The sequence below is a fragment of the Hibiscus syriacus genome, unplaced genomic scaffold, assembly GCF_006381635.1.
Source record: "Hibiscus syriacus cultivar Baekdansim isolate YM2019G1 unplaced genomic scaffold, ASM638163v2 tig00110987_pilon, whole genome shotgun sequence".
NCBI lineage: Eukaryota > Viridiplantae > Streptophyta > Magnoliopsida > Malvales > Malvaceae > Hibiscus > Hibiscus syriacus.
The window spans coordinates 3,095,576-3,113,420 of record NW_024062941.1 but is presented as its reverse complement, the minus strand read 5'-3'; the positions used below and the strand labels follow the sequence as shown (position 1 = coordinate 3,113,420).

General features: G+C 34.4%; 1 protein-coding gene across 1 annotated transcript; it reads left to right on the top strand.

The window, feature by feature from the left end:
• The first annotated feature begins 5,632 nt into the window (after positions 1 to 5,632).
• Positions 5,633 to 7,969, top strand: LOC120148830 (heat stress transcription factor A-5-like). Its single transcript, XM_039161838.1, has 2 exons — positions 5,633 to 5,943; positions 6,636 to 7,969. The coding sequence occupies exons 1-2, from the start codon at positions 5,716 to 5,718 to the stop codon at positions 7,872 to 7,874; spliced, it is 1,467 nt and encodes a 488-aa protein (XP_039017769.1). The 5' UTR covers positions 5,633 to 5,715; the 3' UTR covers positions 7,875 to 7,969.
• Positions 7,970 to 17,845: the final 9,876 nt, after the last annotated feature.

Below are 17,845 nucleotides of genomic sequence, written 5' to 3'. Positions count from 1 at the left end.
ATACCTGTACAATGCACTGTTGGGTGTATTTGCTTAAGAATAAAGACCAAACATTGCAGGCGTTTCAATTATTCCATGCACTTGTTAAAACTCACTTTGAGGCTGAAATCAAGGAACTTTAAACTGACTGGGGTAGCGAATGCAAACCATTATCAGGGTTTCTGGCTAATATGGGAGTTCATCATCGGTTGACATGCCCTCATACCTTAGAAAAAAACGATGTTGTTGAGCGTAAGCACCGACACATTATTGAGTCAACATTAGTTTTAATGGCACAACCATCAGTACCATTGAGATTCTGGTCCTATGTTGTAAGTACAACTATGTATCTTATAAATCGAGTACCCACTAAGGTCCTGCATAGCAAATCGCCTTTTGAAGCTCTTTACAACAAGCAACCTAATTACAGTCTTATGTGAGTTTTTGGGTGCATATGTTTTCCACGTCTTTGAGTTTTCCAGCAATATAAGTTGGACTTTAGGTCTCAACCATGCACTTTTCTTGGTTATAGTGCCCATCATAAGGGTTATCAATGCTTGGCGCCAAGTGGAAAAATATATATCTCAAGGCATGTGGTCTTTGATGAAAGTTGTTTTCCTTTTGCAGGAGGCAGTGAAAAACGAATGACATAGGTCATATGTTTTCTCGAAAGTTGGCAGTCATCAATGGTGCTCATAGAGTATGTGCTCGGGCTGATGATTTCATGAATACATGTCAAAGTTCACATATTAATGTTCAACCACCTGTAGAAAGTCTAGTTCAAGATTCTGACTCTAGGTTGATGAACCAGATTGCTAAAGAGGAAGATGATGGTTTTGCTCACCATGACATAACTGAGAATGATGTTGAAGGAGCTGGTTCTGATCAACATGTAACAACTGAATATGATATTGTGGTTGAGCAGCAAGAAATGACACAGGTCAATCAGCCAAACTTAGATGCTGCTTCAAGCTCCAAGGTTGTATCTAGTCATAACGTGATAACTCGAAGCAAGAGAGGAATTTTCAAAACAAATGTGTATTTTAGCACACAAAATTATGAGGAAGAATAACCACATTCAATTTATGTTGCACTTAAATCTATTAGGTGGATGACAGCTGTTCAAGAAGAATATGATGCTTTGGTAAGAAACAATATATGGACACTAGTTAAACTTCCTGAGGGCAGATCTCCAGTTGGATGCAAATGGTTGTTTAGGATAAAAAGAAATGCTGATGGTTCATTACAAAGGTTCAAAGCCAGATTAGTGGCTAAGGGTTTTTCCCAAATTCCTGGGCAAGATTTTCAAGACACCTTTAGTCCAGTAGCAAAGTACTCTACAATTAATGTGATTCTTGTTATAGCTATACAAAAGGGGTGGTGCTTGAGACAGGTGGACATAAACAATGCATTCTTAAATGGTGATTTGTAGGAAGATGTTTATATACAACAGCCTCAAGGATTTGAAGAAGTTGATTCAGATGAAACTCTTTTAGTGTGCAAGCTAAATCGAGCCTTGTATGACCTAAGGCAAGCTCCTCACAACTGGTATGTCAAATTGAAGGAACACTTGCTCCACATTGGTTTTGAAGCATCACTTGTAGATTGTTCATTATTTGTAATAAGAAGGGAAGAATATGTAGTATATATTCTAGTATATGTGGATGACATAATTGTTACTGGTAGTATAGTTTGCAAAGTGGAAGAAGTGGTTATCCTGCTTGGTGAGAAATTTTCCCTTAAAGACTTGGGGCAACTCAGTTTCTTTCTTGGAATTGACGTCAAATATGTGGGTGATAGCATATTTCTAAGTCAAATGAAGTACATTATGGAGTTGTTGGATAAAGTATAGATTAGCAATCCCTTACCTATGCCCACACCAATGGTCTTGTCCCTCAAGTTGACCAGAGAAGCTGGCAGTGCTCTCACTGATCCAAGAGAATATATGAGTCTTGTAGGATCATTACTGTATGCATGTCACACAAGACCAGACATTGCATATAGTGTCAATAAATTGGCACAGTTCATGCATACTCCATATGAGAAACATTTATTTGTTGTGAAACGTGTTCTCAGATACTTGAATGGAACTCTGGATTATGAACTTTTTCTGTCTCGAAATGACATGCCTTTTCAGCTTGTTGCGTTTACAGATACTGACTAGGCGAGTAGTATAGATGATCGACGGTCAATCTCAGACAATTGTATGTATCTTGCTGGTAACCTAGTCATGTGGAGTTCCAAGAAACAGAAACTATCTCCAGGTCCACAACAAAAGCCGAGTATATAAGCTTGGCTGATGCATCTTCTGATGCTACATGGGTAGGTGCATTACTTGATAGTATGTGAGTTAAGCTACAAGATGCACCTGTCATTTGGAGTGATAATTCCAGTGCCATATCTATGAGTGCCAATCCGATTTACCATTCTAAAACTAAACATGTGGAGTTGGATATGCATTTCGTTAGAGAAAAGGTGGCAGCAAACAAATTGAAGGTTAACTATGTACGTTCTTCGCATCAGGTAGTTGATGGCTTCAATAAGATGTTGTCAAAAGATTATTTTCATATGTTTAGACAAATATTAGGCGTTGTATCATTGAAAGAAGTTGAAAGTGGAAGAAACATGTAGCATATTGGATAGATTGCAACGTAAGCATGCACGAGCATGCAACATGCACCAGCTTAGCAAATTCTGTTAGGTTGCAGTTATGAGTGTAACAACCTTCTGTTATAGTTGTTACTTACTTACCTTTACTTGTATATAAAGGAATGTGGTGTTGCTTGTAAAATCGATGAATGAATAATATTCAGTTTTCACATTGTCATATTGATTTTTAATGAGGTTCTCTATTACCGAATAAACTAACGAAACTAATGAACGAAATTTATTGTTAGTGTTCGTTCGTTAGGAAATATAACTTGTTTGTGTTCGTTCGTTAAAATGATACATCTTTCCTACATGTGCTTATTCTTATTGGGGCCTAAGGTTGTTACAACTTTGGAACATAACTCTACTCATAGATTTAAAATACTTGCTCATTAAAGGTTGAGAATATACTTTCCACCCTTTTGGATAGTGTAACTAGCATAAGTAAAATCAACGAGGCAGATCCGTCCATTGATAAGTATAAATTACAACACGTCACAAGATTTTAAAATTAGGGTCCATACACTTTAAAAAAATTGTTAACCTAGAAAAAAACTATTTTCTCATGATAAGATTTAATAAAAAAAAAACTTATAATTTTCTGTCTTGTTATTTCAAGAATTCAAATGTAATCAGTTCTTCTTAAAAATTCGCTAAATTTATGGTGTTTAAAGGATAAAAAAAATTCTTATTTATATTCATCATAGTTTCAATCTTCTTAAATTATGATATTTAATAATTTTATTTTATTATAAAATATTTTAAAGACTTCATTTTTTTAATAAAAAATAAAAAAAACACAACCGACATATTTTTTGAAACAGGCCTGCAGTGAATATGACCCTGAAAATTTCTTGAAATACAGGTGTGAGTCTCATCACCTCTTACAACACATTCCATGCGAAAGATGTAACTAGTCCAAACGAAGAACAAGCAACAAGTTACATACCCAGTTGATCAATAACCACGTGTGTTGGGTCAACATGGACGGTCAATTTATTTATTTTATTAATCTGGTGTAATATATATTTAAAGATAACTCTCAATCATTTAATATTAAACGCTCACACCCCTAGCATTCTTAGTGCTCAAACCTGAGCCTTCAATAAATAACAACCATTTCTTTAATACCGAGATCATTTCGTTCGAGTTAGAGGATCAATTTAAGCTCACAAATACGGAGGGACAATTTTTGCCTATCCTTGGATTCCATTAGACTTTCAGGGACTTGTTTGTACCCCTCTCTGGTTTCATTATGTTCAACGATAGTTCACCGATACTCTCTAGGCTATTGCCTGTCAAGCTATTGTTTGATTTAGGGTTTAAAAAAATTAAAGATTTATTTGTGTTTTGATGGAGTTAAATGATCGGTTAAAATATTGGTCAAAGTGGTTAAATAGTGACACGTGCCAAATTAATTTTCCATGACAAGGATAACGACGCTTAACAACACAATGACCGTTTTGTTACTTTCAATAATGTCGGTGATAATTTCGTTACTTTGAAACTTCAATGACAAAAGAGAAATTTACTCATACTTCAATGGCCATTTGTATAAGAGTAAACTACATGTTCAGTGCTTAAACTATTACTTTTGTTTCATTTTAATATCCAAATTTTATTTGTTTTCAAAATCATACCAACAATTAGTTTAGATTTCAATTTGATATCTGCTGTTAAAAATTAACAGAACTACTAACAAAGTTTTTTTTTTATATTTTTTTCAGTTATGACATTATACTATCTTATGGTGATACGTCAATATCACTGTTAAGTTTTTAACGGCGGATGCCAAATTGAAACCTAAACTAAACGTTAGATATTATTTTGAAAAAAAATTTAAGTACCAAAATAGAACAAGATAATAATTTAGGTTCTAAATATGTAACTTATCATTTATATAATTTACCCAAAAAAACAACTATGGATGAATTTTCAAAATCTGAGCTATTTCGTAGTTGAATATAGGGGAGAGCGTTCTATCGAGTCAAGTCGAGTTATTCGAGTTGACAAGTCCCATTTTATAACTCGAATTTAACTTGAAATTTTTTCGAGTCGAGTCGCGTCAAATTTTCGAGTTTATGTTTAAATTTAATTATAAGTATTTATAATATTATGATATTATTTGATTCTAATTTAAATGGTTTTTTATAACCATATACAATACATATATATTTTTCATATGTAATATATATATATATATATATATATATATATATATATATATATATATATATCATATAGAGTCAAGAGACTTGACTCAAACTTAAAAATTAATCCACCTATTATAAAAAATTCGACTTAATCAAGTTACTATTCAAGTTATTCGAGTTGTATTGTACAACTCAATTTGAACTCAATTTTTTTAATCAATCGAGATTATGAAATTATAACTTGAAATCAGTTTGAGTCAAGTTTTTTTTTGAATCAAATTAAATCGAAAAATAGTTAATTTTTCGAATTTTTAAAACAGTTGAGGAGAACGACTGTTACATAGGGATGGCAATGGGTCAGGTCGGGTCGGGTTTTTGGGCCACCCGACCCGACCCGAGAAGAAAGGGTTCTCCACCCGTGACCCGACCCGACCCGACAAAATTAATGTTTCACCCGACCCGACCCGACCCGAAATAATAATAAAAAAAAATTTAATTCAATGAAAACAGTGACTTAATTGAAAAAAATTATATATGGAGGGATATTATTGTAATTATCCCTAAATATATTAGATAAAATTATATATATTTTTCGGGTCGGGTCGGATTTTTTTACCCTAAACCCGACCCGACCCGACCCGAACAGTGCATTTAAAAAAAACTCGACCCGATCCGAACCTAAATTTTTTTTAAAAAAATCTGACCCGATTAGATCGAATCGGGTCAGAACCCGTCGGATTCGGGTTGAGTTGTCATCCCTACTGTTACATAATGTTTTGATCAATTTTCAAAAAAATGCCTAAAAAAACTTTGATACTTTTCCACGTTACTTTTTTGAATTCACTCGACGCTTTCTCCCGATTCACCTGCTCCTCTCTCTTTCCATAAGCGATAAACTCCTTCTACCAACCCAGAAAAGTAAGCGCCTCTCAAAATGGACCAGACCGCACCCTCGGCATCCGGCGGCGGCGGAGGGCCAGCACCTTTCCTTCTAAAGACATACGACATGGTGGACGACTCATCCACCGACGAGATCGTGTCATGGAGCTCCAAGAAAACCAGCTTTGTAGTTTGGAACCCTCCTGAATTTGCCCGCCTTTTGCTTCCCACTTATTTCAAGCACAACAACTTCTCCAGTTTCATCAGGCAGCTTAATACTTATGTGGGGTTTCCTTTTCTTTTCTCATTTTTTTTCCATTTCTTTCTTTGTTTATTTATTATCTTTGGGTTTTCGTTGTTTACAAGTATGGGGACTTATTGGTTTTATATTTGCATTTCTTTTGCGATTGACAATTTTGTTAATCGATAAATATATGGGACTGAATTTTGTTCAAATTTATTTCTTAAGCATGTGATTTCGCCCTTTCTGTTATTCTTTCCTGAAAATTGGTTAAACACGTTGGATTTCAAATGGATTACGAATATCAGCATGGCCAATTAGATTGTTTATTGCTTCTTGATCTATATAATCGAATCAATCTTGCAAAAACATGGGCAAAGGAATTTAAATGGCGGGCCGTTGCACGAGTGTTGTACCTGCATCTTGTACCTGCATCGACTGCAATAGCATCAGTTATGTTCGCAATCGCGAGAAACCCAAACTAAAACGCGGCCGCAACCGCAATTTAAAAATGGCCATCCAAAGTCTCTGCTACTCACGCATGTTTCTTTTGGATTTTCTATTTCCTTAGCTTTGCATTTCAAGTAAAGCAGCATAACTCTGTTGGATCTGTAATAGGTGGTTGAAAGAATAATGTAATGACCTATTTGAGGTCTAGGTTACTTGGTGTAATGCATAAGCACTGCAGTGTTTGGACATAGTCTGAGTATATTTGCATTAAATTTTGATGACAGGGGTTTCACAAGATTGATCCCGAAAGGTGGGAATTTGCTAACGAATATTTTGTGAAAGAACAGAAGCATCTTCTTAAGAATATCCACCGTAGAAAGCCTCTTCACAGTCACGGTAATACTCAGGGTTCTTTGGTAGATCCAGAAATAGTTGGATATGAAGAAGAAATAGAAAAGCATTCACGTGAGAAAGCTGCACTGGAGGCTACCGTTCTGAGGTTTAGACAAGAACGGGTGGCTGCAAAGTGTGAATTGGAAGAATTGACACTGCAAGCTGATCAAATGGAGCAGAGACAAGATACTTTGTTTAACTTTTTACAAAAGGCTGTTCGTGACCCTACTTTCGTTGACTATCTTCTTCATAAGATCGAATCTATGGATGCTATGGCTTATAATAAGAAGAGACGATTGCCTCAAATTGATCATCAAGCTAAGCCAGTTGGAGAAAATACTCTTTTGGGTAACAATTGTAGTTCTGGACATGAGTTTGGGAATGTTTTCCACCAAGATTTCTCGAACAAGCTAAGACTAGAATTAGCACCAGCTGTATCTGATATCAATTTGGTTTCTCGTAGAAGGCAAAGTTCTAATGAAGATGACGCAAATCTACGGGGAAGGGTATCAGAAGGAGAACCAGAAAATGCTCAGACCAGACAAGAGGGTCTTCTATTTGCAACCGAAATATTAGACCTTTCAGATACGGACACATCTTTTACATTCAAAAGGGATTCATCTTTCACTCAAAGAGTACCAATGAATGAAAGCCGCATGATGCATTCCCTGCACCAGAGATTAAATTCCAATGAAGAAATCAATAGTCATATTTCCTGCCAGTTAAATCTCACTCTGGCATCTTCTTCACTGCAAGTCAACAGAAGTCCTAGCTTAACTATGATGCTGCAACAAGATGTGGAAAATGGAAAAGTCCCAGAGTCGAGGTTTAATGTCAACACTAAAGATTTAGAAACTAGAGCTTTTGAGAACAGCCAAAGCATGATTGATGGGGAAGCAAAATTATCTTCATCAAAAGAATGCCCTGATGAAAATCAAGAGCCTGCAGCTCCTCCAGTTAGAGTGAATGATGTATTTTGGGAACAGTTCCTCACTGAAAGACCCGGTTGCACTGACAATGAAGAGGCTATTTCCAATTATCGAGCAAACCCATACGAAGAGCAAGAAGATAAAAGGTTTGGCCATGTACTAGATACAGATGCTAAGAACATGGCACGGCTTAGCCTTTGAGTAGCAAAGTTGCCAACTTCACCTCAATCCCATAACAATTCTGTACAGGTCTGTCATACTCCTTCTATAGCTTTGTGATGTTTATAATTAATATACATGTCTGATATAATTTTATATGTAGCAACCTAAAGTTGGTTTGATATGCATTTGTTCAGTTTGAAGTTAATTTTATATGTAGAGGTTTCAGTTACTAAAAAACAGACTCTTGACTTGAGAAACCGAAGTAATCTGCTTGTTTTATTTTCAGCCTACTCAAAGTGTTGTATTCCACTTCCATGGTTTTCTCAAAATTTCAGTTATTAAAACTTTAATTTTTGACAAATTGACATGGAATCTTAAGACGTTCATTTGACAATTCATTATTGTCCATTCTTACCAATTATTTTATGGATTATAGATTATTCATTAATTGATGCAGCGAATGTTATGCATGCTATAATATCTTAAATCTTTTGAGAAAATAGGTTCATCCTTAGTTTTAGAAAGCGCGCTTAAGACGAAAGGAGCTAGAGACATAGGCACAGTGACACTCGAAACGACCACTTAGACTTGTGCTTTTGGAACTTTTTGGGGAGACACGAAAATTGTTCATTTGTTTATGGAATTGTGCAAGAGTATAAAAGATGTTGCAAACAGTGATCGTCGATCTATGTAAATTTCTTTGATTTGCGATTATCTTCATCATGCTCACAAGAGAAATGTGACTATATATATAGTCATTCATGAACATGCACTTCTTTCTTGCATTTTTGACTCTTGTATTTTTTCAATATCCTTCGATATAAGATCAATATAATGTGTCGCACGTGAAGTTCAATAAAGATGTGACGTCTAACAATATTACTACAAGTTAACAAATTAAATTTAAAACATTTTAATAACCAAGTAATTTGAATAATAAAAGAAAAGAACTCGTATTTCTTATCGACTTTGTTAGATACATTGGCCAAATAATGGAGGTGAGATTTTTTTATTTAAAAAATAGGGGAGTTTAAAAATCATTTTGGGATCTAGGTTATTTGCTATAGTATATAAGAAACTTGCCACGAGGGGGTGACGAGTTCCATAAAATATAATAAATAATTGAAATTCGTCACTAAGACACTACGAATTCCATACAATTTTCTAAAAGTTCATATGATAAGTTTGATTTTTGTAATATATTTTATGGAATTTGTCATTCCTCCTATGACAAGTTTATCGTGTAATGTAGCAAATAACCTAAATCTTAAAATAATTCTCAAGTACCCCCATTTTTCAAACAAAAAAATATGCCAATAATATTCCCAAAATTTTAAATGATACATTGTTTCACCATTTGGACCACATTTTTCTCTCATACTTTATCATATCATCAAACACTTGAAACAACAAGTTGACATTTTTGACAATTTCTAAAATATCCATAGATTTAATGAACATGAAACTCTTGAAGAGTTGACAATAAAATTTATAATATTCCTTTGAACGACCAAATCTCATCATTCATTCGATAAAATTGAACAATCCTTTTGTGTCCAATCTTTTTTTCTTCTTCTTTTGATCATTCATTACCTTTTGTGGATGTCCTCTACTTCCTTTTAAATCGAGACCATATTCTTCACACATTTCCTTGAAACTAAGGTAAGTTGTCACATTGAGTGCAATTTGACATCATAGGAAATCTTAATAACTGACCTGTAAGTTCTCTTAATTGCTTATCACAAGTTGAATGCACACCATTTTTTCAGATTAATTTTAAGAGGAGTGAAAAACAAGTCTATTAGACCCTTGACTCTAGGTTTTTTGGGTAAAGATTTCATCTCTTGTGACTTGAGTTGCCCAATATGAGTTCAATATCTTAAGATTTCATCTCTTGTGTCTTGAGTTGCCCCATATGAGATCAATATCTTAAGATTTCATCTCTTGTGACTTGAGTTGCCCAATATGAGTTCAATATCTTAAGATTTCATCTCTTGTGTCTTGAGTTGCCCCATATGAGATCAATATCTTAAGATTTCATCTCTTGTGACTTGAGTTGCCCAATATGAGTTCAATATCTTAAGATTTCATCTCGTGTGTCTTGAGTTGCCCCATATGAGATCAATATCTTAAGATTTCATCTCTTGTGACTTGAGTTGCCCCATATGAGTTCAATATCTTAATTTTTTTTATCATTTTGTTAAAAATGTGCTTAGAGAGTGAATATAGGTTTTGATCCGTTTTAGTACCTAAATTTTCATTTATTCCAAAATCATACATAATGTTTACTTTTGTTTCATTTAATACTAAAATGAAACAAAAACTAAATGTTATGTTGATTTTGAAAAAAAATAAAAGTTCAATTCTAAAATAGACCAAAACCGATAGTTTATGTCTAAATGCGTAGTTTACCCAAATTATTTAACTTAAACCGATAAGGAAAAATGAATCTGAATTGAAAATGACTTTCACTCGGAAACCAAAAACTGATTTGATCAAGAAAATGTCAACTATAGAGTAGTAGAAATGCTTTGAATTCAAACATTATGAAACAATTTTAATTTATAGTAAATTATACGTTTAATATCTAAACTATTACTTTTGTTCTGTTTTGGTATTTAAACTTTATTCTTTTTCAAAATCATACCTAACATTAGTTTTAGGTTTTATTTTGATATCTTGCCGTTAAAAGATTAACGGAACTGTTGTATGTGATATTTTTAATAGGCAAATTATGTCATTCATCGTTCAACCATCTTCTCACTTTTATTTTGGTCACTGCAGTTTATTTTTTTAATTTAATCACTTAATATCAAATTACTCTTATTTTAATCACTCTAACTTATTTTATTAATATATGAGGGGTTTGTGATATAATTTTTGGGTTTGAGTGTAATTTTAAATTTATTTTTTATTTTAATTATGTAGTAATAAAATAATAATAAAAATTTCATGTAAAAAAACATTAGTAAATAAATTAGACTGATTAAAATATGAATAATTTGAAAGTTGAGTAATTAAATTGATTTTGTTAGCTTTAGTGATCAAAAAATGAGTGAGAAGATAGTTGAGTGATGAATCATACAATTTAGCTATAAAAATGTCACATACAATAGTTATAATAAGTTTTTAATGGAAGGATACCAAAATAAAACCTAAACTAAATGTTAGATATGATTTAAAAAAATAAAGTTTAAATACCAAAACGAAACAAAAATAATAATTTAAATAAAAAATACATAGTTTACCTTTAAATTTAACTCAATTGACTTAACAACAATTCTAGCTACCCAGCTCAGAAGTGATACTAAAATGATCTAGATTTGGTGAACAAAATCAAAATGATAAGTATGCTTGTAATATAAATATATTTAGTTTTTTTTAAAGAAATTTTATTGTATATATAAAGAATTATATTTATATTCAAACACATGATCTCGTGTTAAATATAAGTACTTTAAAGAATGATAAAAGGAATATGAATCATAATCAAGGAGGAGTCACAAGATTTTTTAAGTAAAGAGTTTGAATCTTCTGACATTTGCGAATGAAACAAACTAAGTTGGAATGATCGTTTTCGTCTCTGTAATATTCGATCTGGATTAGTCGATCAATAGATCAAGTACCTATAATTATATATAAAAAAAGAATAGGAATCATATGGTTAGTGTGAATTCACCTGCCTTAAAAGTTACAGATGAGGATTTACATATGAGAGAGGTACAAGATGAGAGAGTATTATTACATCAACCACAAAAAAAGAACATTTTTTTTGTGTCTGCTTCCCACCTGATTTGTTTGGTCAAAAATTCACAGCTGGAAATGCTAAATGGGTTTGCAATCATAACAATCCCACTGCCTACTATATGTTAACGGGTTTTCTCCCTTTACTAGAGAGAAGGTGTGGTTGAATCTATTGAGCGAATCCAGTTAATGGGAATGTTATTCTTTTTTGACGTCTTAGTTTCGAACGTTTGTACTAATGATTATAAAAGATTACGAACATATACTACTTTGTAATAATTTCATACTATTTAAGAAAAGAAACTATGGTTGAATATATTAAGTTGACTTGAGTTAATGAGAGTGTTATTTTCCCTTGAGGTATTGAGTTTGAACAGCTGTGTCTGTAGGGTGTTGTTGGGAAATAAAACGAGTACGAGTAATATCCCTATAACCAGATTAGTGAGAATGCGAAATAAAAGCGGAAAAATAATATCCGAAATTGATAACAGGGTTCAACCAATTTTACCTACGTCTCCGGACTATTGCATATCTTTTACTAAGAGAGAAAATTTACAGGTGTTTACAAAACACTCACTACTCACAAGAAAGCTCTCTAGTATTTGGGAGAAAGAAATGATTTTGGGATGATTTTGAAGCTAAATGGGCTAGGGTATTTATAGTTGAAGCTTAGGGACTAATCTTGTAAATACCCTAAAAATGCGATGACTAAAGTTGCAATTACCCAAAAAAATTCAACAAAACATTTATGGCACCGAATTCAGCCGCATACATATTAACTTTTACAATCTCCCACTTGAAGACTGATTTTAATCTGTCTTCACACCTCGATCAATGCAGTAACATTTCTGGTCTTGTTACTCTAGCATGCCAACTGAAGCTGAACACAACTTCAGTTTGTCCGTAGTCACCATCTTTGTTAACATCTGTTGGATTTTGAGCTCCACTATTCTTTTCAAGTTTCAAAATCCCATCTTCCAGAAGAGATCGGATAAAATGATATCGCAATTGTATATGCTTCGTCTTGGAATGAAAAGACGGATTATTCGCTAGATGGATAGCACTTTGACTATCGCAATACAAGATATTGTTTTCTTGTTTCTTGCCTAACTCTTCCAAGAAACTTTGGAGCCAAACCATCTCCTTGCTGGCTTCCGTAACAGCGACATATTCTGCTTCAGTTATGGAGAGAGCAACTATCTTCTATAGTTGAGAAACCCAACTTACTGTAGTACATCCTAGAGTATAGACATACCCTGTAGTGCTCCTTCTGATGTCAACATTTCCGGCTAAGTCAACATCTACATAGCCTGTCAGTATCGTATATCCACCTTTGAAACAAAGTGCTTTGTTTGTGGTACCCCACAGATATCTGAGGATCCATTTGACTACTTCCCAGTGTACCTTGCCTGGATTATTCATGTACCTGCTAACAGCTCCCACTGCATGAGCAATATCTGGTCTAGTAAAAATCATGGCATACATCAGACTTCCAATTGCTAAGGCATACGACACCTTCACCATGTGTGCACATTCTTCCTCCATCTTTGGTGACTGTTCTTTGGAGAGTATAAAATGAACACCTAAAGGTGTACTTACTGGTTTAGCATTTTCCATGTTGAACCTGGAGAGTACTTTGTTGATGTACTCAGCCTGTGATAACATCAAAGTCCCTGACTTTGTGTCTTTCTCAATCCTCATCCCAAGAATCTACTTTGCAGTGCCCATATCCGTCATAGCAAACTGCTTCGACAATTCTTGCTTCAATTGTATAATCTCTTACATGTCTGAGCCTGCAACGAGCATGTCATCAACGTACAATAATAAAATAATGAAGTTGTTATCAAACCTCTTGATGTAGCAACAATGATCTGCTTGGCATCTGGTAAAACCACTGCTACTCATGAAGCTATCGAATTTCTTGTACCACTGTCTAGGAGCTTGTTTTAAACCATACAAGCTATTCTTCAGCCTGCATACCAGGTTTTTCTTGTCTGCCTCTATGAAGCCTTCTGGCTACCTCATATAGATTTCTTTCTCCAAATCACCATGAAGGAAAGCTGTCTTCACATCTAACTGCTCAAGATGTAAATTCTTTGCAGCTATAATTTTCAACACCAGTCTGATTGTAGACAGTTTTACGATTGGAGAGAAAATTTTATTGTAGTTAATACATTCTTTTTGCTGGAAACCTTTGACAACCAATCTTGCTTTGTAGCGTTTTCTTCCATCGTGCTCTTCTTTGATCCTGTAAATCCACTTGTTATGGAGCGCTTTCTTGCCTGATGGTAATTCAATTAATTCCCATGTTTGATTTGACATAAGCGAGTCCATCTCGTCTTTCATGGAAGACTCTCACTTGACTGAATCCTCCACCTGCATTGCTTCATCATAGCACTCTGGTTCACCATTGTCAGTCAGTAACAAGTAGTGCAAAGAAGGCGAATAACGCTGGGTTGGTTTAGGAATTCTGGATGAGCGTCTTAGTTATGGTGTGCCTGGTTCTTCTTGAACTGCTTCAGGATCGATCTGAATATCATTTCCAGAAATCTCCTCAAACTCAGTAAATTCCTTTATTTCAGCTTCAGTATTGGAGCTACTTGATTCTATGGTTGATTTGTCTTTGTACATCACATTCTCATTGAAAATGACATCTCTGCTTCTGATGATCTTTCGATTTTCGTAGTCCCAAAACTGGTAACCAAACTCATCACCACCATAACCAACAAAGACACATTTGTTGGACTTGACATCAAGTTTACTTCTTTCAGCAGAGTTTATGTGTACATAAGAAATACAACCAAACACTCTTAAGTGTGAAAGGTTTATTTCTTTCTTGCTCCAAGCTTCCTCTGGTATTCCACCATCCAAGGGAACTGAGGGCCCACAGTTGATCAGGTAAGCTGCAGTATTGATAGCTTCAACCCATAAAAATTTGGGCAATTCGACATGTATCCTCATACTTATTGCACGTTCATTCAGAGTTCTGTTCATGTGCTCTGCTACGTCATTCTGTTGCGGTGCCATGAGAACTGTTGTCTCCATCTTGATCCTATTATTTGCGCAGAAATCTCTGAATGTACTATTTCTATACTCTCCTCCATTGTTAGACTTCAACTGCTTGACTTTCAAACTAGTCTCATTTTCCACCATGGCCTTCCATTTTCTAAAGGTATCAAAGACTTCTGATTTCTTCTTCAGAAAATAAACCCACACCTTCCTTGTAGAATCATCGATAAAGGTGACATAATATAGTGAGCCTGCAAGAGATGGAACTGGAGATGGTCCCCATACATCAGTATGGACCAACTCTAACTTTTCAGCCTTGGGTGTCTTGCCAATCTTTGCTAAACTGACTTTCTTTTGTTTGCCAAAGATGAAATCCTCGTATAGTCCAACATCTACATTCTTTAGATCTGGCAACTTCCCTTTTGACAAAAGTGTCTTCATCCCTTTCTCGCTCATATGTCCAAGCCTTTGGTGCCATATGTTTGATTTTCCATCAACATATGCTACTACAATGATATTCTCTAAATTTGAGGTTACATAGAGAGTACCACTCTGCTTACCACGAGCAATGACGAGTACTCCTTTGGTAATCTTCCATTCATAGCCTGAAAAGGTTGTACTATAACCTTCTCAATCAAGTTGTCCTAAGGAAATCAAATTTCTTTTGAGGCCAGGAATATGTCTCACTCATGTCAGTGTCCATGTGGTCTGGTTTGGCAATTTTAATCGGACGTCTCCTTTTTCGACGATCTTCAAGGTTTCATTATCAGCTAGATGGACCCTCTCAAAATCACCACTGACATAGTTCTCCATGATTTCTTGGCATGGGGTGGAGTGGAAAGATGCCCCTGAATCTAAGATCCATGATTCAATCAGACTGTTGACGCTTAGAATCATGGCATCACCTGTCTTCTTTGTCATGTTGGCAGATTCCTGTGCGCCGGTAACTTTCTTCAGTTCTCGACAATCTCTTTTAAAGTGACTCTTCTTACCACAATTATAACAGGTAAAATATTTCTTTCCCGTTCTTGATTTTCCCCTTCTGGATTTCAATCTGCCACGATTTAAATTTGTTTCTAAAGTTCTCCCTTTAGACTCCGTATGCAAGGCTGAGGAGCTTGATGCTTCACCCGATTCTCTCCGTCGAATTTTTCACTCAATACCAGATCCCGAACATCGTCGATTTTTTTTTAATTTGCTGTTTCCCGACGAGCTCTGCTGTAACAGTAGCATTCCAACTGTCAGGTAGAGATGATAAGATAATTAAAGCTCGAACTTCATCATCGAATTCAATTTCCATGGAACTCAACTGGGTTGTGATTGTGTTGAGTTCATTTAGGTGTTGAGCCACTGATGCCTCTTCCGCTATCCGTAAATTGAATAATCGTGTCATCAAGTGAACTTTATTTGAGGCTAATGGCTTCTCATACATACTGGAGAGAGTCATCATAAGACCTGCCGTGGTATTTTCCTTTTCTATGTTGAAAGCAACATTTCAGAACAACGTCAGTTGGATAACTCCGAGGGCTTGTTTATCGAGAAGAGCCCAGTCTTCATTCTTCATGTCCTCTGGTTACTTTCTTGAGAGAGGTTGATATAGATTTTTCTGGTACAAAAAATATTTAATCTGCATCTTCCAAAAGTCAAAGTACGCACCATCAAACTTTTTAATTTTCACTTTCCCTTCGTCTGCAACCATCTCTCCCACTCGAATCTGGCTTCGTTTGGATCTTTTCTGACAATTTATGTGAATCGCCGTGTATTAGAACACCTCCGCAGAAAAAATCTATCGCCGCCAAAAGTTTTACTATTCACGAAATTCACAATTCACGTGAATAGTAATGAATAGTAATAAATAGTAATAAATAGTAACCTCACAAAAAATTGACAAAATTCATAACCAAAAGCTCTGATTACCAGTTGTTGGGAAATAAAACGAGTACGAGTAATTTCTCTATAACCAGATTAGTGAGAATGCGAAATAAAAGCAGAAAAATAATACCCAAAATTGATATCAGAGTTAAACCAATTTTGCCTACGTCTCCGGACTGCTGCAAATCTTTTACTAAGAGAGAAAATTTATAGGTGTTTACAAAATACTTACTACTCACAAGAAAGCTCTCTAGTATTTGGAAGAAATAAATGATTTTGGGATGATTTTGAAGCTAAATGGGCTAGGGTATTTATAGTTGAAGCTTAGGGACTAATCTTGTAAATACCCTAAAAATGCAATGACTAAAGTTGCAATTACCCAAAAAAATTCAACAAAACATTTATGGCACCGAATTCGGTGCCCCCCTTAATAGACGTACACACATATTGACTTTACAGGTGTGTGTTATCAATGATTATAAAAGATTATGAATATATACTACATTATAATCATATCATACTATTCAAAAAAAAGAGAAGTTATGGTTGAATCTATTGAGTGGACTGAGTTAATGAGAGTGTTACTTTCCCTTGAGGTATTGGGTTCAAACAGCTGCATTGCAGGATGTGTGTCGTCAATGATTATAAAAGATTATGAACAAATACTACCTTATAATCATCTTATACTATTAAAAAGAAAATGAAAAGAAAAGAGAAGAGAAGCTATAGTTGAATCTATTGAGTGGACTGAGTTAACGAGAGTGTTATTCTTTTGAAGTCATAGATTCGAACAGTTGTGTCTGCATGATGTGTAATGTTTGTGATTATAAAAGATTATGAACGAATACAACCTTGTAATCATCTTATATTATTAGAGAGAGAGAGATAAACTATGGTTTTGATTTCTAAACTCAAAAAGCATGTTAGTTATGTGCAAAACAGATGTATCACATCATCCTTTTCTCATATGTGTATATCAAGAGAAAAAGCTCACAATAAATTTAAGGGTGAATTACACATTTAATATTTAAATTATTAGTTTTGATCCGTTTTAGTATTTAAATTTTTGATTTTTTTTAAAAATATACCTAAAGTTTAGTTTTTGTTTCATTTTAGTAATTCACTATTAAGTTTTGAAAAAAATGAAAGTCTAGGTACCAAAATACGTTTAGTACCTAAATCATACTTAAGTTTTAAAAAGAATTGAAAATTTAGGTACTAAAACAGATCAAAACTGATAGTTTAGGTTGTAAACGCGTTAAGTTTTTAACAACGAGGTATTAAAATGAAATAAAAAGTAAACTTTAGGTATAATTTTGAAAAAATTAAAAGTTTAGATACTAAAACGGACAAAAACTGATAGTTTAAGAACTAAATTCATAATT

Bases quoted from the DNA above. Each gene is read 5' to 3' on its own strand.
- LOC120148830 (XM_039161838.1), top strand. From the start codon at position 5,716: ATGGACCAGACCGCACCCTCGGCATCCGGCGGCGGCGGAGGGCCAGCA. The intron at 5,944-6,635 runs GTGGGGTTTCCT...TTTTGATGACAG, and splicing joins TCAGGCAGCTTAATACTTAT to GGGTTTCACAAGATTGATCC.